General features: G+C 37.9%; 1 protein-coding gene across 6 annotated transcripts in view; it reads left to right on the forward strand.

Annotated features, from left to right (window-relative positions):
* Positions 1 to 368: 368 nt before the first annotated feature.
* Positions 369 to 24,680, forward strand: part of KMT2E (lysine methyltransferase 2E (inactive)) — a 60,901-nt gene continuing 36,589 nt past the window's right edge. For 2 of the 6 annotated variants that reach the window (XM_080612479.1, XM_080612480.1), the window contains exons 1-2: positions 409 to 700; positions 18,867 to 19,051. In XM_080612479.1, coding sequence (XP_080468605.1) covers positions 18,981 to 19,051 — 71 coding nt within the window. In that variant the 5' untranslated portion in view covers positions 409 to 700; positions 18,867 to 18,980. Of the gene's footprint in view, positions 701 to 9,137; positions 9,198 to 18,866; positions 19,052 to 24,680 lie in introns of all 6 variants that reach the window. The other 4 variants (XM_080612476.1, XM_080612474.1, XM_080612477.1 and 1 more) reach the window with 4 other exon arrangements.

Here is a 24,680-nt window from a genome sequence, read left to right on the forward strand (position 1 = left end):
CCACAACAACCTGGGACACAGCCCGCGCCCCTCCCCCGCCGTCTGCGCCTCCGGGGCTGCGGATCGCCCCCGGCACCAGCCCCAGCTGCAGCCGCCCCTCCTCTCCTACCCTGCTTCCCTCCTCACAGCCCCCCTGCCCAGCCCTTGCCGCAGTCTGGTGTCTTGGCCGCGCCCAGACTGTTCGGTCTGCTCAGCGTAACATGCAAAGCGCGGTTGCAAAATGGACACTGAGGGCTCGGCGGGCAAACGCTGCGCTCCAAGCCCGTAAGCAAAATGGCGGCGATTTGGCTTCGCCTTGGTAACCCTGCCCCTGCCAGGCGGGGCCGGTGAGCCCCGTGCAGGGGGAGGGAGGGGAGAGCGGACGCCATTTTCCCGGAGAGAGGCAGTGACATAGAAGGGAGCGTAGGAGGCTGAAAGGAGGGAGACACGGGAGCAGCGGCGGCAGCGGGGTTTGTACACAGGTCCCAAGGCAAAGGCGCTTCAGAGCTGGTTCTCGTAGGGTTCTACGCACTGAGCTAGTTTCGGGGGGAGGGGGGGGGTCTCCTCTTCCCTTTCTTTTTCTTTCTTTTACTAGAGCCTGCTGAGGGTTCAGTCCTACCTAGGATAGGGATATCCGCAGTGGGGCTGTTGCATTGTTTTGGTTGGGATAGAGAAGGGGCTCAGCTGAGGGGTCCTGCTGCCTGGCCTGTGACCATTACAGGTGAGTCTTCGGTTATTACCTACATATTCTGTTGTGGGTGCTTTGGGGAGGGGGGGTGGCAAAAAGGGAGTGAAATGCGACGGGAACGTATCATTAACCTCGGTGCGAGTATAACTCCTTCCTACCCTGAAATATGTTTAAATTCTGCTTAAGTTGCCTTGAATTTGTTTTTTCTTTTGTGGGGTTTGGTTAAAAAATGGCAGGCTGTCGCTATATCTTGTGAATATGGCGGGTTACTGTAACTGGAGGAGCTGAGGAGAATTTTTTGGCAGTTAACGCCAGATTTATGCATTATGATTGGAAAAGGAGCCAGAAGAGGCTATTATGTGACAACGTACGCTTCCTTAAACTGGTGGTTCTCAGACTGGGTTTGTGTGTTATTGGGACTGCGTATTGAGTTCTGCTGAAGCTTATGGGAAACCTTTTCCTCCATCCTGTATTTTTTTGCTTTGTGGTACTAAAATGGCTCATTATAGGCCTAATCTCTCTGCCTTCCACACCCCCGCCTCCTTTCCTCCCTCCCTGCTAATATCTCCTCTCGTGGTGTAACCTGGACGAACGGAAACCAGTCTTCAAGAGTTTCTGTGCCAATTTAAAAGGGGATCACTCTCTCCACCCCCTTTCTTGAGGGTGTAAGTAGTTATATTGGTGCATCCCTTCCTCTCTTCGGTTTCTGCAGCCAGCGTTCGCGTTCTTTGGGTGGCTCATTTCAGTCTCTTTCCTAAAGAGATAAATATTGGTGGGGTAGACACTATTGCTGCAGACATAGGGCAGGGGAAACAAACGGTTCACTGTGTAGTACTAAATAGGGTAGAGAAACATAATATAGCCTGATTATAAAGGTCCTGTATTCCCCCATGCTCAGCCATTAGGGAATGTGCGGTGGCTGAAAGCCCTGAGGTCCCTAAAATGGTACAGACAACGTGTCGTTAAAAGCAGAAGTTTAGTCCTGCATCTAGATATAGGAATATTTTAGCCTGTTTATTTACAGTACCTTAAAGGAATGATAACGAAAGGTTTTTGTTATTCAGGGCTCAGATCAGAGAAAAGAGAGAGATATCCATGGCTGTGCTTATAATGCATGATTAATTGGCTAGCGTCGCTATACTTTTAAAGTTACTTCACGAAAAATGTGGAGCAATATTTTTAATTTCCCTCTTTTGTCCTTTAGAGATTCTAAAAATGGCGGCCTCAGGCTGATGTTGTGGTAATCTAATCAGCTCGGGTCCTCCACACCCCATGCAGTGCGTTTGTCTGCAGCATATTAGAGTCTTATTATGTTTAAATGAAAAGACTGTTCCGTTCAAATAATGTACAAAATGTCTCTTGACTTTACTGCGATTTAAAAATGCTGTGTTCCAGCTGATTAATTTTATTGGTTATGTGTGTGAAAGGCAAGTGAACGAGACCACTCTTGCCGGGGAAAAGGGGGTGGAAAGAGGCAACAGACTGAAGCAGCTTCTTTGAGGGGTGTGTACAGGTTTCTGTAAGGTAGTATGTATGTCGGTTTAACAATTTGGAAAAGCTCCTGTGTTTGTGATGGGTACCATACATCTGTCCATCCTATTAACGACATAAAACCATAATATTTATCAAAATAACTACTGGATTAAGATCACTACAACAGTCAGCTAAATTCTTTGTGGAATCACATTTGTGAACGTCATTCACCTTCCAGGAAATAACCTTTACTGGCCATCAGGGTAGTAGTTCCATGTATTGATAATTCAAGAATACTAAAAGAACTTTATACTTATAGGAATAATCTGTGTGAGATGATAACCTGTTACTTTATTAATACGTGGATTTTTTTCTGCCACCATATAATCTTGCTATTACGTTTATTTCCCCTTCCATTTATTTTTTATATTGCTGTATAAATCACATATGTGGTAATATGCATACAAATACTGCGGGAAAGTGCAGTTCCTAACCTCTAATTCTTTTTTCCTAAATGAAATATGAACCTTTTAGTATCACCACTATAAATATGTTTGAGTGGGGGGAGGGGAGGTCACAAGGATTTATTATTTGGTAGTTGGTGTAGTGTACTCCGATACAAACTATAGAGGCTTCAAACTGGATGTTCTAAGCAACAACAACAAAAATTCTACTTTTTTTTATGTGCGCCTTTTTAAAATCTTGTCCTTGGTTTAATGAGGTACAAATTCGTATTCTAGTATAGCTTTGGAACCTTCTGGATTTAAACAATCGAAAGTGAGGTATTGAAATGGCAAAGCTACCTTCAACCTCTAAAGAATTTTAATTTAGATATCATTTGGAAGCACTGATGTGTGGTTTAAGTTATACCTGGAGTTGAACAATAAGATAGTAAGACTTTTAGAGTGTTGTTAATGCATGCCTTTCATGTGTTTTGAGGCCAAAGGCTGAGCAATTTCAACCACCAAGTGATGCATTAATAGTCTAGTAATGTATGCTCCCATCATCCCTTGTTTGTATAGATTTTATGTTTTTAATAAACCATGTTTTACTCTGTTTATTAAGAAGTATGTTAATAACATTCTAAACAGCATATGTGTGGGCCTTTTTGGAAACCTTTTGCCTGTTTCTTTCCTCTCCCTAGGTTTAAAGTTCCCATTCTTGTGAATAACTCTTTTTAAACATGATTTAGAGGGCTGCACAGCTCTGCAGTCCAACTTCATGGCCTCAGTTGTGTTCTCAGTCAGACATCTAACTCAAGATCAAGATTAAAATAAGTTTGTACAGTTTACAAAAAGTGTTCGTGAGTTAGGGAGGGGGGAGGTGGTGAAATAAACCCAAAGATTGAAATCGTTATGCACAAGTTTTCCTGCTACCTTACAGAGCGCAAATTTATGCACTAAGAACCTCTTGGGAATTTTGAGATATTCCAGGGTTTTCCTGTATGAGTTTTAGTGAGTCAGTTTGCCTTTGTGACTCAGTTTCTCCATTTGTAAAAACAGATCTGTGATTGTTTTAAGGAGACAATGTTACAAAGGAAATTCTACTTAAAAAAAAAACAACCAACAAAAAACTCCGTTGATGTTGATATGTTAAAGTATATTCATAAAAAATAATATACACCCCCAAAAAAACCCCTAATACAGACTTCTTGAAAGAGGAAAGACAGACATTTCTGACTTACAAACACGGTGTTACAAATGCAGTAATACAGGCTGCAGTTCTGAAACCACTTACGTATCTTCAGGCTTTTCGTATCTGAAGGAAAAATCTGCTTAACTGTCACTTAGCCTTTTGGGTGAGGTTTTTTTGCCATCTGGGAAATAATACTGCCTTTTTAGACTATATCTAGGGAAAGTTTTTCTTAGCGTTACAATTCAGATTACTTTTAGAAGTTGCATTGCCTCATATCTTTGGTACAGTTTCAGCACACACAACTGTTAATATTCCATTGGAGATCAGCAGAAGTACAGAAATTGGTGTCACACTGAAAGGTGTAATGTGTCTAGTCCTGATCTCACATTTAAGGGCACTGTAATTTTGTGTGCATGCTAATACTCATTTTATGGATTTTATGAAGTTTATGGATTTTATGAAGTTTATGGATTTTATGAAGTTTATGGATTTTATGAAGTTTATGGATTTTATGAAGTTTATGGATTTTATGAAGTTTATGGATTTTATGAAGTTTATGGATTTTATGAAGTTTATGAATTTTAACCATGACAAGTGCAAGGTTCTACACCTGGATTGGAGCAATCCCAGGCACAGCTACAGGTTGGGCAAAGAAGAGACTCAGAGCAGCCCTGTGGAGAAGGACTTGGGGGTGTTGATCGATGAGAAAATGAACATGAGCCGGCTTCAGTGTGCGCTCTCAGCCCGGAAAGCCAACTGTATCCTGGGCTGCATCAAGAGGGGCAGGTCGAAGGGGGTGATCCTGCCTCTCTACTCTCCTCTCACGAGACCTCACTTGGAGTATTGTGTGCAGTTCTGGTGTCCTCAACATAAAAAGGACATGGAACTGTTGGAACAAGTCCAGAGGAGAGCCACGAGGATGATCGGGACTGGAGCACCTCCCGTATGAAGACAGGCTGAGAAAGTTGGGGCTGTTCAGCCTGGAGAAGAGAAGGCTGCGTGAAGACCTCATAGCAGCCTTCCAGTATCTGAAGGGGGCCTACAAGGATGCTGGGGATGGACTCTTCAGTAGGAACTGTAGTGACAGGGGTAACGGGTTAAAACTTAAACAGGGGAAGTTTAGATTGGATATAAGAAAGAAATTCTTTACTGTAAGGGTGGTGAGGCACTGGAATGGGTTGCCCAGGGAAGTTGTGAATGCTCCATCCCTGTTGGTGTTCAAGGCCAGGTTGGATGAAGCCTTGGGTGGCATGGTTTAGTGTGGGGTGTCCCTTCCCATGGCAGGGGGGTTGGAACTAGATGATCTTAAGGTCCTTTCCAACCCTAACGATTCTATGATTCTGTGATTTGTGGGACTTAGTTAAGCAGTGGTGTATGTAATTGTAGAATCGTGGCATTGTTCTAAACAAATAATAGTAAGTGAAGGTTTAATGGAAGTATTTTGTTGGTTTTGTGTAACATTCTAACAAAATTGCATGGGAGGGGTTAGATTAGTGAAGATCTAGAATAAAACTCAATTCAGACTTCTGGAGAAATGCTAAAGAAGTCCATGTATGTTATTGACCTTGTGACTTCCATATAAACGATCATTTGTGAATCTCTCAAAAGCAAATTTTGTTGGACAGTGATTTTGGAACAGGTACAGTATTTAAATGTTTGTACTGTGCAAAGAGTAGTTTTGATTTATTGCTGCGAATGAAACTTAAGGCATCTCTGGGGAGAAAAAAAAAGTTTCAGCATATGTAAAATGTGGATTAACAGAGAAAACAAAAACAAACCAAAACCCAAACCCCAAGTTTTTATTTTTTTCCGAATTCTGGATCAGTTAAAATGCTCATTGTAGTGGGTTTTTGAATGGTGCAGGATAAATATTTCTAGCTACACCGGTTTTCACATTTTCTTCCTAACCAAAGAATCACACCCACAAAAGTTAATCTAATCTTTGAGGAGCCAAAATTCTGCTCATGACCTTTCTACTACAAAAAACCTGCTGTAGTTGTTTTCAGAGACAAAACTATTGCTACCTTTAAGGCATAACAGACAAGTTACGTGAAAGAAACGTTGTCAAGGTTTTATGTACTTGCTAGGAGATACTGAAGTTATTTTTATTTGCTCTTACAAATCTTATTGTGGTATTAATGAGACAGGCAAGATTTGAAGCTCTGCTGGTTGATCGGAAATTTTAACAGTTAAGGTTATCTGTAAGCCTTTGAAGAAAATTCTGTTGTACAGAGTATTTTTTTAATGTGTCTGACTTAAGTGTTCTTTTTATTTTTAAAATGAAAATATTTGGCAAGACCTATGGTAAATCACAGTGCCCACTCAAATTACGTGTTTTCAGAAGTACAAATGAATATATTGAAGTAGCACAGAGATTGTATCCTGTGCAAGTAAAATGTGCATGTTTTACGTATTTTATTGGAAGAGTGCTAGGTCTCCTTCTGTGTGATAGTTCCTACACTACTTAGATGGAGATATACTATTGTAAAACTTAGATGAGCTTTGCAAGGGATCAGTTTTGCAAATCAGGCTAAGTATGGAAATGACAAAATAATGTTGATCCTAGATTTAGAATTTAGTTTTAAATAAACGTTTTCAGTAGGTATAGATATTAAAACGTCATAGTGCAGGCTCACGTTTATAGAAGCTTTTTATTTGATTCTCATGTGCTGTGTTTCATGTTGTGTTTTATGCCATCATAGTCTGGGTAATCATTCACTTTTATATCTTTATCTCAAAAAGAAATTGCCATCAAGTTCAAAGACAGGGTGATAAGACTAGATTTTAATGACACTGTTGTACTTCATATTACAGCTTAAGAAGAAGGACCTGTAATCTGTTGTCCATTGTTGGTTATTTCATCAGTCATAGAAAGTAATGAAATTAGTATCCTGTATTTACAAAGTGAGAATTTTAAATGGGTACAGGATGGTAGGTTTGTATATTTTACCCTGAAGAGCTCTGAATATTTAATTTGGTTTGGTGTTCTTTACTCTTAACTCTTCTAAATTGACTAGGTCTAAAGATACTTCTTTTCTTTAGCAGTAGGTGATGCTTTTAACTTGCCTTGAGTGGACAAAATGAGCTAACTCCTAATTAGTATGGTTATAATGGGGCTGTGTTAAAAACTGTATCACAAGACAGATAACATTCCAAGTGTAGACAGTTAATCCTGTCTTAACGGTTGGTTTAAGGAAACTTTTCAAATGAGGAATGTTTTTTTAGTAGGTTCTGCTTAAACTGAAGGCAGAGACCTGAGAGTTACAGCAATTTATTTTTAGCTTTTTTGAGGAAGGTATTGAGAGATCACGCTTCTTGTTTGATTTCTAAACCAGTTTCTAAAACTAAGAAAGAAATGTGGATACTTATATATATAACTGATAAACAATACAGTAGTTATTTTACTAGTTATAGTGCTCTTCCCTGAGGTGCTTTCACAAGTAATATAGCCACTTTTTTTGCTTATGGTAGAAGGGTAGCTACAGTTCATGGGAATCTTATTTAATATCATTATGCAGTTTTTTATGAATTGCTGTAGAGTTGGTGTTGTTTATTATGTTCATTCTCCTGTCTCCTACTCTCCAATCATATCTTCTGTACTGGAAGACAAATAAAAGACAAACTCTGCATCTTTTTTTCTTTTTCTGCATGGCATTAATGTTGAAAGTTATAAGCTGTGTTTTGTGCTTCCATTGCTGGGCAGAATTTCTTGGTTGTGTTTATTCTAAGATGATACATTTCATGTCTTTGTTATTACAATTAAAAATACATAGTGAGATCTCCCTTGAAAACTCAAAGGTATAAATTTACAAATGCATAGAATCTTAATTTCTTAGCATGAGTCAATGTTGCTAAATAATGGCAATTGAAAAGGAAATTTTTTCTTGAAAGTAGGAAGGATCTTCTGATCTTCTGTATTTTTTTTGGCTGTCCTTGAACATGACATAGTTCCTTCCATCTGTTTCCTCACCCCTTCTAGCCCTCTTCCTCCTAAAATCTTAGTGAAGAGCATTGGAATATTGCCAAGTTGTTACCAAGAAATACAGTTCAGGTTGAACTGTGGTTAAAATTACGTAAGAGTTCTTCCAACTGCTAGAAAGAATTAAATTTGTTTGAAAAAGTGCAACATTCCAACTTGCTTGTGTTTAGATTCCTAGGCATAACTAACCATTAGGTGAATGTCTGCAAACTGCTTCCACAAGTAAAAGTGCTGTTGTGCTATTCATGTAGGTCAAATGCCACTGATAAAACAGGGAAACTAGTTTTTGGAATCTAAGTGAAAACATATCAGAATAGAAATTTGCTTACTTGAAATGTCAGACTTCAAATACGCCAAAGGAATTTACTTCTTGTGTAGCAGGTAGCTAATAATTACAATAGACTCCCAAGTCTTAATTAAGCAGCATAGAAAAAAAAATAAATGTATTATTTTATTTGATTGCATGAAGCCAGCAAAATATTTAGATTGTTGAAGGTGATACCAATATGTATTTGTAGCCACATTTCCCCCCAAAAAAGCCTTGTTCTTGGGAGGAATATTTGGCCTTATAATTTAGACTTCTTAGTAACTGAATCACCATGAGGTATGCTGTTCCATTTAATAAAAGAAGAAATAGCCTTTATGGAGTATTCTTACAGAATATGGACTGTATGTATTTGAGAGAAACACTTTATATTTTGAAATGTTTGTAAAAAGAAATTTTCGTAACAGGAGTAAATAATGTTTTACTGGAGAATTGGTAAGTCATATATAGGCATTTTGTGTAAGTTTAATCAGTAGTTCTGTACCACTTTGTGGTAGATGGAGCCAAATGTTTGCAGTAAAACAGCTGATACAAAGACTGACTTAAGTCCAGATGTTTCTAATGAGAAACTACTTTATTTATTTTCTTAACCTTTGGATTTCTATTTAAAGGAGTTTTGCATCTCATAGTGGTGTAGTGTAATACACTAAAGTTAGGTAGCTAGTAGATACCTGTCCAAGCAATAAGCAATATTGGAATGAAAAAGTTTCTTTTCTCTTACTCTTCATGTGTTTTACTTGTCCTGTATTTTGCAATTCATTGACTCTCCTGCTCAAATAATAACTTCTGGATGGCTAGGCCTTTCTGTGTGTGGTTTATTTTAAGAAGTATGGCAGGTGCTTGCAAAACTAGAGACATTAAGTCATTGGCAGTTAATTTTTGATTTTGGGAATTGATTTCTGTAAATAAAAACCTGCAAATCTGTAATATGTTAGTTTTCTGTATAATCCTGCCTACCGCTTCTCTGAACTTTCTGTTCAATTGACCAATTCTTGTTCTTTCTGTAACTGCATTTACCTTTATTTCTGTTCTACCATTCATTCTTTTTCTCTTCCTAGTCTCATATTTTGTCTAACTTCCACTGAGAGAAGAAAAGGAGAAGTGAAGAGAGAGAAGAGGTAAGGGGAAGTCATCCATGTTTTAATGGACTGGCCTAAATATCTGAGGAAGAGAGTGCTTTCCATTACTACTTCAGGAATACATAAAAGCAGTACTCTTGGGGAAGATAGTAAAGGGCAGATAGCCTATGGCCAGTGGAAACTAGCTCTTCTGTGTGGCAAAAACTTTACTGCTTGAGTGATCCTAGGTTTATACTTAAAAGGGCAGCTTGCTTTCCACTCGGTGTAATGCTTGTAATGGTCTGTATACTGAAGAATTGATACTTACATGATGGAAACTTGAGGGGTTTTATGCATGAATCTTTGATACCATGGAGGAGGCAGGGTGTCTTTCATCTTCGTTCTAGATCCCAAACTCAAGACCAGTTCATGAAGTTCGCTGTCGTTCCAGAACTGACTGAGGTCTTTGTTGAATGTAGAGTCGTGTATTTATTGTATCAGGATGTTCGTAAGTTTGCTGATGAACTCTTTACTTCACCATACTTGTTCTTACTCTATATTGGCTCTGGATTAAAAAAAAAGTATGAGGAGGAGCCTTACGCTGTAGTAGTTTGGCTGTAATAGCTGTGTTTCTTAAGTTAGTTTAATGAGCACTAGGTCTCTGTCAGTGCAGCCAATAACTTACAAAAGACCAAAAAAAAAAACAAACCCCACAAAAAACAACAAAAAACCAAAACCCCACAACCAAAATTTGATAGAAATAAGAAATTGGTGCCCTTGAGATCTCTGAAGCTTAATGAAAATCCAGAAGTAGATGAAAAAGGTCTATGCGCAGTCTTCTGGGAGAAGCATGGAGAAGAAGCATAATGATTTTAGGCATCTGTTGTGTGTAACTCCAAACCAGCCATAGCAGGTATTTTATTGTTGTTTTTTTTAAATTAGCTGATGGGGCCTGTGAGGAGAAGGTGAGATGGACCTGACTGCTGACAGTGTCGGTCAGTGTGGGTGGCATAGGTTGGTGAGGGGCTTGTGGCAGAGGCCAGGACCAGGTAATACTGTGATGAGGAAGATGCTGCTATGAGAGGGATATAGAGAGCATTAAGTCAGTGGGCATATTAGAACACAAACTACAAATACAAAAAAAACCCAGATTTTTTTTTTAGAGCAAGTTGTATCTCCTGTGCGATTAATAAGAGTTGGTCCTAATCTGTATATTGTATTTGAATGTGCATACTGTCTTATTTTTACCTACTATCCTATTTTATCTTGGCACAAATTCGAGGTAGACTGCTAATTTATCTGCTAGGTTACCATAGAGAGCAGCAAACAGTAGCAAAGGTCTGAATTTGGACTTACAGCTGTTTCTAAGCCTGCATACTTCATCCTGCAACTGCAGTGGTGTAACATTTGGAAGCTGGAGATCCCTCCTAATCTCTCATGAAAATCTGTACTATGGTGGAACATGTTGAGGGAAGCAGAGAAAGAACTTCCTTGTGTGTAAGATTAGTCAGTTATTCATGTATTATGCTTCCAGGTCTGATTAAAGAAATATGTGTTATCTCCTTAGAAACAGGCAGCAATAAATAAATATTCAGATTACTTTGATATGCGTATTTGTGCTATATATATACATTGCATATATTTTTTCTAGATTTGTGTGTTAATACATATGTATACATATATATGCACACAGTGCACAGAACAGTTCACCATTTGAAGGGTATCTAGAGTATAGCATTAAAATGTCAGTTTCTATCACTAGTTTTCCAAATAACCTAACTATTGTATGGAGAAGACAGGAGTGCTCAGAGCAGTAGTAGAAGGGAAAAGTTCAGCAAAATACACAGGTTTTTTTAGTAAAATCTTCTTACTGTTTTCCTCTCTTCTCTCCCTGTAGACTCCTTCCCTCCATTAGGAAAAAATAATCAAAAAAAAATGGTTGGCAAGGAAGCCAAGTGGGAAAGCTTGGTTTGTTGGCTCTGTGACAGTTCAGGGCAGGAGTTTTCACACTGGATTTGTGGACTACAACACACTATATTGATAGGTGCATTTTTACTTTGGTTTCTCCTGTATATATTGTGCTAGGGCACAGGTGTATCGACTTTTCCTAGGTCCATTCTTGTGTATTTCTTTGTGGGAAGGGTGGTTCCCATGACTACAGGTTAGAATTGTTGGCCTGTAAATCTGAAGGAAGGCATGACAAGAATTACTTCTGCTAATGATTGCAAAATGTGTATACACATATGATGTAATTGGGGGGAGGCAAGAGGAGAATGTTTAGATTGTGTGCTCAAAAAAAGGCAACTTAGGCATGGAAGATGTTTTTAAGTGTTTGTCCTTTATATTCTGTTTCTCTGTTCTTCCAGTGTATGTAGTAGGCTTGATTTGGTATCTCGATTTTTAAGGTACATAAATGCATTCCTGTGTGCTGTATTGAGTATCAGTACTTCAAATACGTTCTTACCCACCTTCCTTCATAAAAAAAGCATTTTTAAGAGGAAGGAAGGCAGCAACACGCCTCGTAGACCATACTTCCTGATGTGGTAAGAAAATCAAACAAAATACTACCTTTTGGTCATCTGTTTCTATTACCTGAGATGACTTGTATTAACCACTGACACTCAGATCAGCAGGAGTTAGCAGAGGTCTGATAGCAGTAGTATGAGCTTGGAAGTCATAGAATCGTAGGATCATAGAATAGTTAGGGTTGGAAAGGACCTTAAGATCATCTAGTTCCAACCCCCCTGCCATGGGCAGGGACACCCCACACTAAACCATGCCAACCAAGGCTCTGTCCAACCTGGCCTTGAACACCGCCAAGGATGGAGCATTCACAACCTCCCTTGGCAGCCCATTCCAGTGCCTCACCACCCTCTCAGGAAAGAATTTCTTCCTTAGATCCAATCTAAACTTCCCCTGTTTAAGTTTGAACCCGTTACCCCTTGTCCTGTCACTACAATCCCTGATGAATAGTCTCTCCGCAGCATCCTTGCAGTCATTCTGTCTTGCCTTCCCACGTTGACATGGGAAGCTGTAGTTAGTTTCAGAGAATCCTGTATGACTCTCTGGATCCAGCCTGGACCCACAGTAGCAGAAATTTTCTACTGGGAGCAAATGGAAGTTGGGAGTTTTGATTTGGGCTTAATGCTGTTTGAGTACTGATAGGTTATTTTTACATTCAAATTGACTTGAACCTACAACCAGATAAACATCATGTGCTGGTTGAATTGAAATGTCTTGCTTGACTCAAGACTGTCATGTGACTAGTTTGTGTATTTTACATCTCAATCATTTTTATCTGTAAATCTGATAAATTCTGTACCCTTCCTCTGTCCGTGCACAAGTGGAAAATGGACTGTACAAATCACTTTGTTTCAGCAATTTCATGTGCTTGTTCCAGTAAGCTTCCAGTTAATTCCTTTAGACTTGTGTGCATCCCTTAAAAATGAATCTTCATGTGTATACTGTGTGTATTCTGTGTATTCTGACACTTAGATACTGCTCCAGGAAATTGTTACTTTTTTTTTTTTTTTTTTTATCCTGTAGTTAAAGGTTGTAAGGCAGTGGAGTTACTGGTGCTCTTAGTTTAGCAGACTTAGCAAAAAGAGGACCTTTTCTATACTTTTTCTCAGGTGTTTAAATGGGGTGAACTTCCTGTTTCTCTTAGTTGGGAAACACAAGCTATGACTTTTCAAATGTTCAGGAGTGATAATTATTCTGAGTTACTCAGTTCACTAAATATGGGTGAATTATCACTTTCACCTTTTCCATGTTTGTATTTTGTGTATAGACCTTGAAGATGCAGAGTAGGCATAGTATAGTAATGGTAATCTTCATTTATCTTGTAATTGTCAGCAGGTGGTGACTGAGAGGCATTTGCTAGAAGAAATTTTTGAAGAACTTCAGGTGTATATTGATGTCTAAAAACAGGAACAAAAAGACTGTATTTTTGTAATGCCTAGTGATGTGAGAAACTTGAACTGATTTAGTGATCAACTTACCAAAATTAGTGCTTTGAGTACGGGAAAATTTTTTTTATTTGAGGTAAAAAAGAATTTAATTGTAAACTTCACTTCCCTGATGTCCCTTTATAAATTAGAAAACAATGTGATGTTGCACCTTGTTTTGAGTTCTGTTCCTAACTTTCATAGTGGATTTTTTCCCTAACTGCTAGATGCTTTTTGTCTTCAGTATCTAGCACATGACAATAGAATGTGGAAATTGATTTATGGGGAAGGAAAGACAGGGAACAATGACAATGTCTGTGTAAAAGCTGTCAGATGTACAAAGAAGAATAGTAAAACCAGATTTCTCTCCCTCTCCTCGCCCTTGTTTTCTTGTAATGTTAGGGGTAAATCTGAATTTAAAAAGAGCCCTAAGTGAACAAAATACCCCACCTTATTGTAGTAAGTGTATGATATTACCTTGATACATTATTTTTTCCATAGGTTTTTGTATCATTAAGGCAAAAATGTTGTTACTGGTGCTGCCACAACCTCTTATCTTTGATTGTTATGAAGCTTTGCATCACCATATGAGAGCTTCAGTATTCTTGCACCTACTGAATAGATTCTAACAGCCTCCTTAGTCCTGTTTCCTCTTCCGTCTCCCTTAAAAAAGGTTAAATATCTTGCAGAGGTGAGCTACCAGTATAGTGTATAACCATGTGAGTTGTACTGTTCCCAGTACTGTTTGGTTTCTTCTGGCTTGAAAAATATGCTTCATGATTAATAAAAATAAAGGTAAGTCAGAGTTTTCTGATCAGATTTATATTGATACTTTCTATTCGAATGTAAGTACTGGGAACTCTGTTTCTGAATCTATAAAAGAAAATGCAAGTAATTAAATATTTTAAAAAATTAGTCTTCCTACCTTCTTAGGAAAAAACCCCAAAACCAAACAAAACCCCATAAAAAACCCCAACAAAAAAACAAAGAAAATAAAAACAAAGTGACATGGAAAATGCCATGGAAGAATTTGTCTGGGCTCTTGACACTTACAGGATGATTGATAGCTAGGATTATGAAACCTTGTTGAAGTCATCTGGACATTCTGGCTAGACTTCAAGTTCTTATTTTTCAAGTGTACTTTCTGTCTAGGTGATCCGTCATCTACTCATTTCCTGAAACTGTTCTGTATATCTTTTGATGGTCCTACAAGAAGCAAGTGGAAGGAGGGGAAAAAAGACATGCTGATAAAATAGGCCTGGAGTGCCTTTTTGCCAACATCTGATTATAGCAACTGGATTTCGTTTTGAGTGTTTGGACTCTGTAGCGTTAGGTTCAAAAATAGAGATGTAATTTCAGGAGATTACCCATTTACTTTCTGATTCAAGAGCTGAGCCCTTTATATTTTGTTTTCTTTTTCCCTCCATGTACTAGGGAAAAAGTGAAGTTTTTAGTTCTGCTGTCACACAATTGATCTTAAAAGGACATGGCAGAAAGGAAGCATGTGGTCTTTGTTAGACCACAGAATAATGTTGTGTAAGTGTAATACCTCAGGGATAGTATGTAAGTTATTTTCTCTTGTTTAATGCATAAATGATGTTCTTTGTACAAAGCCACACATCAATAATCTGGAATGTATTGTGCTCTTAACTTTTGTTGTTAGAGCACAATTCATTTAAAAAAGTTGTTCTAGTATCATAAACGAAGAGGATCCTGAGAAGTATGGTGAGGCTTCAAATGTTTTAGGGTAGATATGGCTATTAAGTCAGAAAGCTCCTGTGTATTCTCTAGAGACAACAGGAACTGCCATAGAAAATGTAAACCAATGTGATTGAATGGTCAAGGGTGATAGGTTTCTTGCAGGAGGTTGATCTTGCATAAAATAAAAGCTTTAACCAGATTGAACAAAAGTGGTTTGGTGTGTGGTTTTGGTTTTGTTCTCCCCTCCCTCCACCCCTGATAAAAATCGTATTATTAGGGCAAGATAAACCTTTTAACTGCCATTAAATAAAAGCAAAATTTTTTCAAATAAGGGATGTGTTTTCATACAGTAGTGTGGTAGGATGATAATGAAGAAAATTTGATGAATCTAAGAAATTGCCAAAATTCTGTCAAAGCTTACAGTGTATTGTCAGTAAAAGAGTTAGAGTGGACCCTAACAAAATTGGGGGGCCTCTACTGTTGAGATTGAGGTGTGGTAGATGAGCTGCTTTGCCCAAAAAAGTGCTGATCATTGGACCAGCAGTTTCTATATAGCGTCTTTGAACCATATGACCCTAAAATTAACTGGATGAACCAGTGTCATCTTTCTAATTTTCAAATTAGTGTACTGCTTGAAGAAAGACTTTATTAAAAAATAAGGTGTGTATAATCTGCTTGAATTGTGGGCAGACTTCTGTAGCACCCTTCACACCTTCTGGCCTATTATTTAGATGAAATGCACCTATGAAAACAGTTTCTTAAAGACCATGGGTGACAGATTGTCAGAGTTGTGAAAGAATAATGATTTGAAGTAGATAGGTACTTGCAGAAACTGGAAAGTGCCATATTATGATAGCAGGTAGTATTTTTATGATTCATCTAAGTACCAAGCTTCAAAGGATAAGCAGTCACTTTTAAGATGGGTAAGGAAGAAAGATCCCCAGTGGTTACATTATTTTCTGTTCTGAAGTTTCCAATTTTTGTAGTATAATCCAGTAAAAATGCTAGGAATATTTTTAGTGTGTCATGACAAGATTTTCTTCATCCCAGATCTAGCATCACTGACGAGTTCATGGTTGGGTGGCCTGTTAACCTGTAAGGTCACAGTCCTGTTAATAAGTGGGCATTGTATAATGAATTTATTCTGTGTCTTCCCTGTTGCCATTGTGGGAATTTGTGGAGGATTGCTGCTAATAAATAATGATCTGTGTTTGAGTTAATTTGTCTGTGTAGGTATTGTGAGCTGGAGACTGCCTTCTTTCCTCTTAACTCTAGGCAGAGGAAGAGCACTGGAGGGTTTTGCGCTTCTGTAAGCGTGGTGAAGACCTGGAAACTTAAGGTGATAAATAAATAGTGAGGAGGTATTAAAATCATATTCTGCTTCCTTTTAGGTGAAACAACTTCTCTTTAACACTGTTTGGCAAAATAAGTTTTAATTCAAGTTTCTGATTTTATTCCGTATAGGTTAGTCTCAGAATTTTTGAGTGAATTCTGACTGAGGCTTAATGCTGTATTTCAGTTGCTTGTAGGAGGCAAGAAGTTTATCTTGGCTTTGTCCCCCCTCCCGTTTTGTTTTTTTTTTCCTTCCGTACAAGAGTGGTGATGCATTTGCTTGATCAGAGATGATGGCATTATTTGTACCGTGCATTAGCTATTTTTCTGTCTATACACAGCTCTAAAAACATACACACAATGCTCTTCTTTTTCTCCTCATTACTTAAAAGATCCAAACAAATTTCACTTGATTCTCAGATTTGGTGACCGCATCTGTGTTGACAGTGAAGGTCACTTGAATATACTGGGTAGCCTTACTTGTTTATGTAGGTTTGCAGATGTCATAGCCCGTGAGGCAGCTGTGTAAGGCAGATTCTTCAGTTCCATCAGCCTCCCGGACGCTTTTGCCTACATTGATTTCCAGTTGTTACTCTACCTGGTCAGAAGTGTTTGAAGAACATTCCATTAGGAAAAACTATGCCACCACCAAAATCAGTTTTAAGTGCGAGAAACATCTTGAGTGAGGATCACGATCCCAGAAGTGGTGTCCATGATGTCTTTTAGACCTACTTGGAAACACACAAAAACTGGTTTTCAGAATTATGCAATAGCAAGCATAAAATCTGTTACGGTGATGATTTGTTAGCGGAGGTGCAGATGGCAGTGGAACAACCCGTAACCTGTGATAACTGATTTATGTGGACTAAGTTGATGGTTTCCTTTCAGTTATTGGGTAGGAATTAATATAAATTTTCTACTTTTTTAGGAGAGCAAAAAGGGAAGTTGATGTTCTCTGTAAGCTCTAGATGAGGCTATTCAAGTGTCTATTCTGAGTAAACTATGGTGCCAGAATGAGTGATCACTTAAACTGTAAATGGATGCTTGTGATTTCTTTTATACCTGCTACTAGTAATATTCTGTACCTGCTTTTGGCTTAACAGGCTTTTCTTCCTGCATATTCTTGAAAATTGTATGATTTCCCCTTAACTTTATGCGTAGCTAGTGACACAATTTGATATTTGTGGTATTTGATAGGAAAATGCTCAGTGTTTAAATGAGGAAAGTGAGATAACCCAATATCCTGATTGCTTTCCAGTTGATTGTATTTGGTGACTTGTGTAATGGGACCAAGACAGAACTTGTGCTGTCTAGAGGGAGAATGAGGTTTAGGCACTTCAGAGCATGCCAAGATGTTTGATGTTAATTGTCAAACTTCAATAGTGAGATAAATTTTAAGAAGTTAGATGAAGAGTTGCTGCAAGCTCATACCTTAGAGATTCCTTGTAGATGCCACTGCATCATCCTGAAGATACTGACTTTATCAATAAAAGACACAAATTCTGATCTAAGTCCACAATGCTTGTCTGATTTCCCTTTTTTAAGTGCCCCATTTTTCACTGCAGGCTCATTAGGTGTTTTTTTCTTGGCAGTCTAGTATTTGGCAAGGTTGAGTGTGTTAAAATATGTTCATCTCAAAACTGCTGGGCTTTTGGAGACTTCAGCTAAGATACTATGCTTTGTCAGAGGGGAAAAGTGTATTTATTAGGCACTTCATGTGCTTCATTGCAAAGTGGTCTGTGTTCTTGAAATTCTGATGTTCTGGGAGGAGTTTGCACTTATGCATTATGCATCTACTGAAGATTGGGGATATTTTGCTTCAATTGCCTAGTAACTTGTGGATTAGTCTATAAAGGTGCATTAGTTTACTGATCTGTGATTAGGGACAGCTGAGGTGCTATGTATATCTCTCTTAGACTTGGTTGGGTGTTCTGCTCAGGGAGTGAGAGACAAGGAGTAACTGGCATACAGGTAGGATTGTTGTGTTCACTTTTAACAGTCTAGTGAATTTCAGCTTTGCTCTACAGTCAAAAGCTGCTACTGATGCTTTTCAGTTTACTACTTTAAAAAAAATCACTGCTAGCAGTGGCACCCACTGGGTATAATATCTTCTGATGGTGATCTATTAAAATGGGATGGAAGTTGTTTTCTATTACTATTGCGAATCGTTAGAATGATCTTGGTTTTTAAAAAATACTGAATGAAAGTTATGACATTGTCTCTTTTGAAATCCGTAGTATTAGGGACATAGAAAGTTGTGTGGGTTTTTTTGGTGTTTCTTTGCTTTGTTGTTTCTAAGTGCAAAACAAAAGTGGACAATGGTAAGAAATACTTGAAAAACTCTGTAACCAGGTTTCTATTGAAAGGTACAGCAACTAGGCTCTGTCATCACAGAGCAGTAAGCAAATGTACTTCGCATTCAGTGAGCCTGCCATCAAGTGAGTCTTTGTCACCTCACTGAATGTGATGATTTTATTTTCTTTCATTCATTAATTTAAATGATTATTTTTGTCAGTTTGTAATATTAAGTTCAGTCTTCAAGATCATCACGCTCTTAAAATCAGTGTATTTGAAGTTAATTTTTGAAGAAGATAGGATGTTTTCTTTTGCTTGTGTAAGATAAAACTGGTGAGATCATTGTGACAGATAAAAGTGATTATTTTGTTGAAAAACGTGATGTAAAATTTCCTGGTTTTAAAGTGAACTGACTCAAATCTTCTGCTTTCTTTCACTGTTTCTATTTTAACAGGGTTTGTGGATGCACTTAGATGTTTGCAATGAGCACTGTGGCTGGCATGCCCCAGTGTTTTGGATACCAATGCATAGGACTCCGTAGTAATCGAATTTATCAGAAACGAACGTCATGAGCATAGTGATCCCGTTGGGGGTTGACACAGCAGATACTTCTTATTTGGAAATGGCTGCAGGCTCAGAGTAAGTATGTGAACATAAGTTGTAAGTTTTCTTAATGTTTTTTTCTTCTCCTGCCCCTGCTGGACTTTTTCCATGCAGTTGAAAGAAAGGCCTTGGGAGTCTCCTTAGTTTTATTGAATCTTTGATTACTGAAGAGTAAAGTGACAGTTATTAATTTAAGTTAATTTCTTCCTCTTCAGGGGGAGCAAAGAAGAGAAGCTAAAGTGTTCTACAGATGGGTATTTTCCATGCTTATCAGACAAAGAAATACAGTTGCTACCTCACTTGCTTTTCATACTTAAAATACTTTGCTTAGCTGAATTGTCTAATACCGTGTTTTCCCAAAATTTTTATGTTGAAAAGCTAGTAGAAACTTACTTGTTAATCATTTAAGTTAGTGACTGGTTATTAAGGATTACAAAGAGCTAATGAAATCCTGAATTCAAGAAGCCTTCTTTACATGAAATAAGCATGGTGAATTTCTGGGATTAGTGGGTTTTGAGGGGGAGTTGTGGGGTTTTGTTTGTTTTGGCAGGGAGTTGTTAATTTTTTTGGGGGGGATGTTTTTTTGTATGTTGTCTTTTTCTCTTTAGTATTGTCTGAATCTCTAGAGTATGGATAGGCTAGAGCTTCTTAGGTATTGTTGATCTCTGACTGGAGATTTTTCCTGTCAAGCACCTTTATGTGTGTTACTGAAATAAAAAAAATAGCATTTTGGATAACTTGACTCTTTAAGAGGTAAAAGACCGAGGTGGTGTTAACTTTCACCACTGTACACAGGTACCTTACCTTATGGAGCCCTGGGCATTTCAGAATAGTATCTGGTTTGGACGTTTGTTTGTTTGTTTTCTTGTTTTCTCTGTTGCTTTTGTATTAGTAGAATATATGACAGGTGAGTGTTTTTGGAGGAGATCGGTGTCAAAAGATACTATAGTTTAAAGATAAAGAGAATTTGTGTAATCCACGGTTAATCTTCTGTACTTCTTTGCATATGCATACAGGAAAAGCACACCACTTTGTTTCTTACATCTATCAAAATACTAAAATGACCGTATATTAAATTGAGTTTTGGTATGTTTGGGTTCGGTTTTTTTTGTTTTGTTTTTTAACCACTTGAGATGCTGGTACTCTGTGCCTTCCTCTGGGCCTTTGTTTAGTAATGTTAAAGATTCTCCTTATCTTGGGTTACCACAAAAATGCATTTGCTTGTTTCAGATGCTGAAACAATGGATTAGACTTCCTTTTCATACATGCTTGAAATCTTTCAGAAATCGGAAATAAACTTCCTAAAATGGTCGTTCATTTAACAGGTGCAATAAGTAACTACAGTTTAAATACCTTACTCTTTGCTTGAGAGTGTGCTAAGTAATACTACCTGGTTTAAGAAGCTAATGGCTTTCCTTCAGAACTGAATGAAACATTATGCACTGCAAGCAGAACTCTTGAGCAGCTGTTTAAAAGGATGTTTCTCTCATTTATCTGAAGAAAACCAAGGATATGCAGTTTAAAGCTTTTTGTCACATTAAACTTCTAAAGCTGTTTTGTTGATCTCTTGTATCACAAACATTAGTTTCTTTGGTGCAGAAAGTTTTTTTAACTTGAGTGACCCGTTCACAGCTCTCTTCATTATCTTTTTCTGTGGCTTTTTTTATATTTGGAGAAGGTCATGATTCCTGAGGTTGCTGACATTTGTTACACACACAGCATGCTATGCTGAAATTAAAATAAATGTAGTTGTTAGCATAAACAAGATAGAGTTCTCAGTGTGTTATTTGCTTGATACTGCAGCATGGCAGCCCAGTTAGGAACTACTTTTTTTTCAAATGTTAAGTAACTGTTAGCAATTAGATTAATTCTTGCCATCTCTGCAATACTTACGCTGAAAAATGTGTAGTTGTGTGTAGTTGTATGAATCGGATTACACTGATTTAAAAGCTGTGACACAAGGGTGTGTCTCTAACCTACCATCTTAAACAGTTGTAAACCTTTTCTGTTACTGTGGATGTGATTTATGTGTGTTTTGTACATTTTCCGCTAGAAAGTAGCAAGTTGAATATACATTGTATCGGTAGTGATTATAAATTGTCTTTGAGCAAGTTGTGGGGTTTTCTGAAGAGGGAGGAGTTGGAATTTCTTCATTGTGACTGACAGGTCTGATACTGCTTCATCAGTTGCTGAAGCATGAGCAAACACAGGAATGGGGGAGTGGCACACCTGATTATGTAGGAGAAGGAGCCTAGGAAAATACTTAAGGTAGTCTCTTAGCGCCTACAGATCTTTCCTTACTCTTCACTCTAAGGTGTAAGCCTATTAAAAAGGTGGATAGTTTATGTAGTTTCACATATTAATTTAATTATCATAGCAAATAGCTACATGGAGAATTAACTCATTAAAAGGTTTGAACACCTCAAGAATCATAGAATAGTTAGGGTTGGAAAGGACCTTAAGATCACTGAATTGGTGAAATGTTCTGTCTCTTATATTAACTTGTTACCTAAGTGAGCTCTCCAGTGGTGCATTTGTCTTTGTAGTGCTGTAATAGTCAGAAAATGTACATAGTTTGCCTTTATTTGTGAAAGGCTTACTAAAGATGAGTGTGTGTGACTTCTTACTGTTAAAGGCACTGTAATAGTAAGCAGAGCCAGCTATTTGGGAAGGTTCAAAATGTACTTCCTGACTTAAAAGAGCATTAGTCTAGTTTAGAGCATGCGTATAGGCTACACATAGTGAAATGCCATTTATGGTACTGCTCTACTGCTGCAGTCTTCAGTAAATGAAAACCTGTCATCCCTTGACTGTTGCTGAAGCAAGGATTTACTTGTTTTAATATATATTTTAGGACAGTGGGAAGCTTGCCACTTCCTACAGATGGTATCAGGCCAGCCTGTACTTGCAGGGCCTGCTACAAAATGCTTAAGGTAGCAGAACCCAGTCTGGCAGAGAAGATGGTGCTCAGTCTTTGTTGTCTAGGTAGCGAAGCCCATCAGAAATAGGAAATACTGGTTTTCAGAAAAAACACATTGCTGGAGCAAGAGGTTTCATCTGGAATTTTGACACTTGCAGGAAGTACTGTTACCTGAAAGCTGGGATACACACCTTCCTTAGAAGATTTTAGCTTTATTGAGATTTTTTTTTCCCATTTGAATGTCTACATTAGTATAAAGGTGGTTGATGGCCCCAAATTCTGAAGGACTTACTGTATTTTGGGTGTTACCAAAACCTGCTTTCTTTTTATTATTACATGGTCAGAAGCAAAACAGTATTTAAAAGGTATGGATGGGAAGACAGGACTTTTTAAAGAAGAATGACTAGCTTTTAGAGTGGTTGATAGTTGATCTCTTAATATAACTTAACTATGCACGTGTAGAAACTGAGGTTTTGTGAACCGTCTGATCTCATTGCTTATTTAATATCTCGCTAATGCCGTCTGCTGGCAACATGCAGAATATCTTCAGTTTGCATCATACTTATGAATACGAATGGTAGGAAATGACCTAGAACATGAGTTATTTCACTTGCAGGCTGAAAATTATTTTGGGGGGGTGGTGGGGGTAAAAGTATGGGTAGCTTTGCTTTTTTAAATTCATCTGAGACAATACTATGTTCCTATTCTCAAGTTATGGGAATGTCTTAAATCATTGCAGCCCAGGAGCATGGGGAAAGCTTTTCTTCTGATGCTTTTTATTTAGTTACTTGTGAATATTTTGCACCATTTTGAATTACCACAACAGTTACAAAAAAACCCTTGAATTTTAGCAAAATGCCATGGTCAGTTTGTCATGGTAATATCTGTTAATTTTAGCGCATAATAGTAGGATTTTAGTTTACACTTTAAATATATTGTAATGCAAACATTAGTTTTGATGAAAACTAAAAATACCATCAATATCTCCCTTAGTTAGACACTGAAGGTGCTGCTGTTTAAATTGAAAAATGTGGTATACTCAGAAGATTGCCAAGCTTAGTACCTCAGTGTTACAGAACTGGCTTATGTTCAAAAATAAAAGCAAGGAAAAGCTCCTAGTGTTCGTTTAGATCTGAACACTTACACTTTTTCTTCCTGAAAACTAGCTGCTTGGGATGCCCATAAAAATGCCAATGGTAAGATTAGGGTGGGTGTCTCTAATACAGTAGTTAATACTTTGCTACTTGAGCCCTGCTGTTTGAGTAAAAATAATATTTTAAATTGATTTTAAATTGAGTCATGTTTCATGCTTGAATCACCTGTACAAGTATATATTTTACCAAGAGGTACTCCTTCCCAAAGCTCTGCAGTTCTGAGATGCCTGTTTAAGAAGGTCTTGTCCTCTGGACAGACAATAGTATCGAGGCTGTGTTTGCTGTTTAAGATGAGGGTCATGTGCATAGTGGGTAGAAGAGGTGTAACAAGGAATTTGGTGAAGGGCATGTTAAAGTGCTGGCAGACCTGCATGCCGAAGTTAGAAGGTTGTGAACTTCTGTGGAGAAATCGTACTCATTCTGTGCTGCTTGTGGGGTGAATATTGCTTGTCTCCTGACTGCAAAGGAAGCCTACAATGATTCATTTTTAGGTTCAGTGAATGCTCCACCACCTCCTTCCTGTATCTGTCTCCTCCACAGTGTTCTCAACCCCAATCTAGCATTTGAGTGGATAAATGGTATAACAACAGGTATATTCAAAGCTCTGGTGAGCATCTGTTATAATTCAAAAAGTATCAGTGACCGTTCATGATAAGCATTTGAAAAACGTTTGCTGAGAGCTGTTTTTGCTCTAATTTTGTATTTAAGTTAAAACTTCTAGTACAAATATTTAATTTCCTGTGTGTCTCACCTGATTTTCTCCCACCCTCTTACTGGCTTTCCTTACTCAGGTAAAGCAGTGCTTTTTCCTTTTTTTAACCCTGTACTCTGAATCTAGTTCATGAGTATTAAAATAGTTGGAGATTAATGCATTTGTTTTCATTATTTTGTTTTTGGAAGCTTAATGCTTCTGCTTCCCACAACTGTTATGCCTCTAAATATTAAACGTGATTCTCTTAAGTGGTTTATAAATTGCCAGAGTGGGAAGAAATGGTTTTAGGGAGTAGGGTATATAGTCTTGCCTCCTATTTTGAAAGAGATTTAGAATGCCTTTTTAATTTTTGTAGTCAGTCAGAGCTCTCTCTCCCCTTTTTTTTTTTTTTTTTTTTTTTTTTTTTTAGGACATTTCCATTCTGGTATCTTTCACTGAATGCTCCTGTGTTGAAATAGCTGGTATTTAGGTCATGGTAATACTTAATTTTAATGAAGGAAACTCTCCTGTATTAATTGTGGCATTGCTGAAGGAGGGATAGTACCTGAATTCCCCACTTCCTGCTCTGAAAGCCGAGTATTTTCCATATACTGATACAAACAGGACCTGTGTTGAGCATTGAATGCATAGGGGGTAAAAGTAACTGTGCTACTGTTTGTCCCCTTGAATAAATGCTGGAGAGTAGCAGTAGAAGAAATACAGTGTTCAAGACCGTCTTAAACTCGAGAAAGATAAGTTAATTTCTGCCCTAGCTGTGATGAATGAGTGGGTAGTGGCTCATTCATGGGCATTTTGGTTGGCTAGATCAACAGAAGGATTAACCGGATGATATTAATGGTGTATGATTGCTGCACAAATGCATTATGTCAGTAAATAGGT

Source organism: Psittacula echo (genome assembly GCF_963264785.1).
Source record: "Psittacula echo genome assembly, chromosome: 1".
NCBI classification, from domain to species: domain Eukaryota; kingdom Metazoa; phylum Chordata; class Aves; order Psittaciformes; family Psittacidae; genus Psittacula; species Psittacula echo.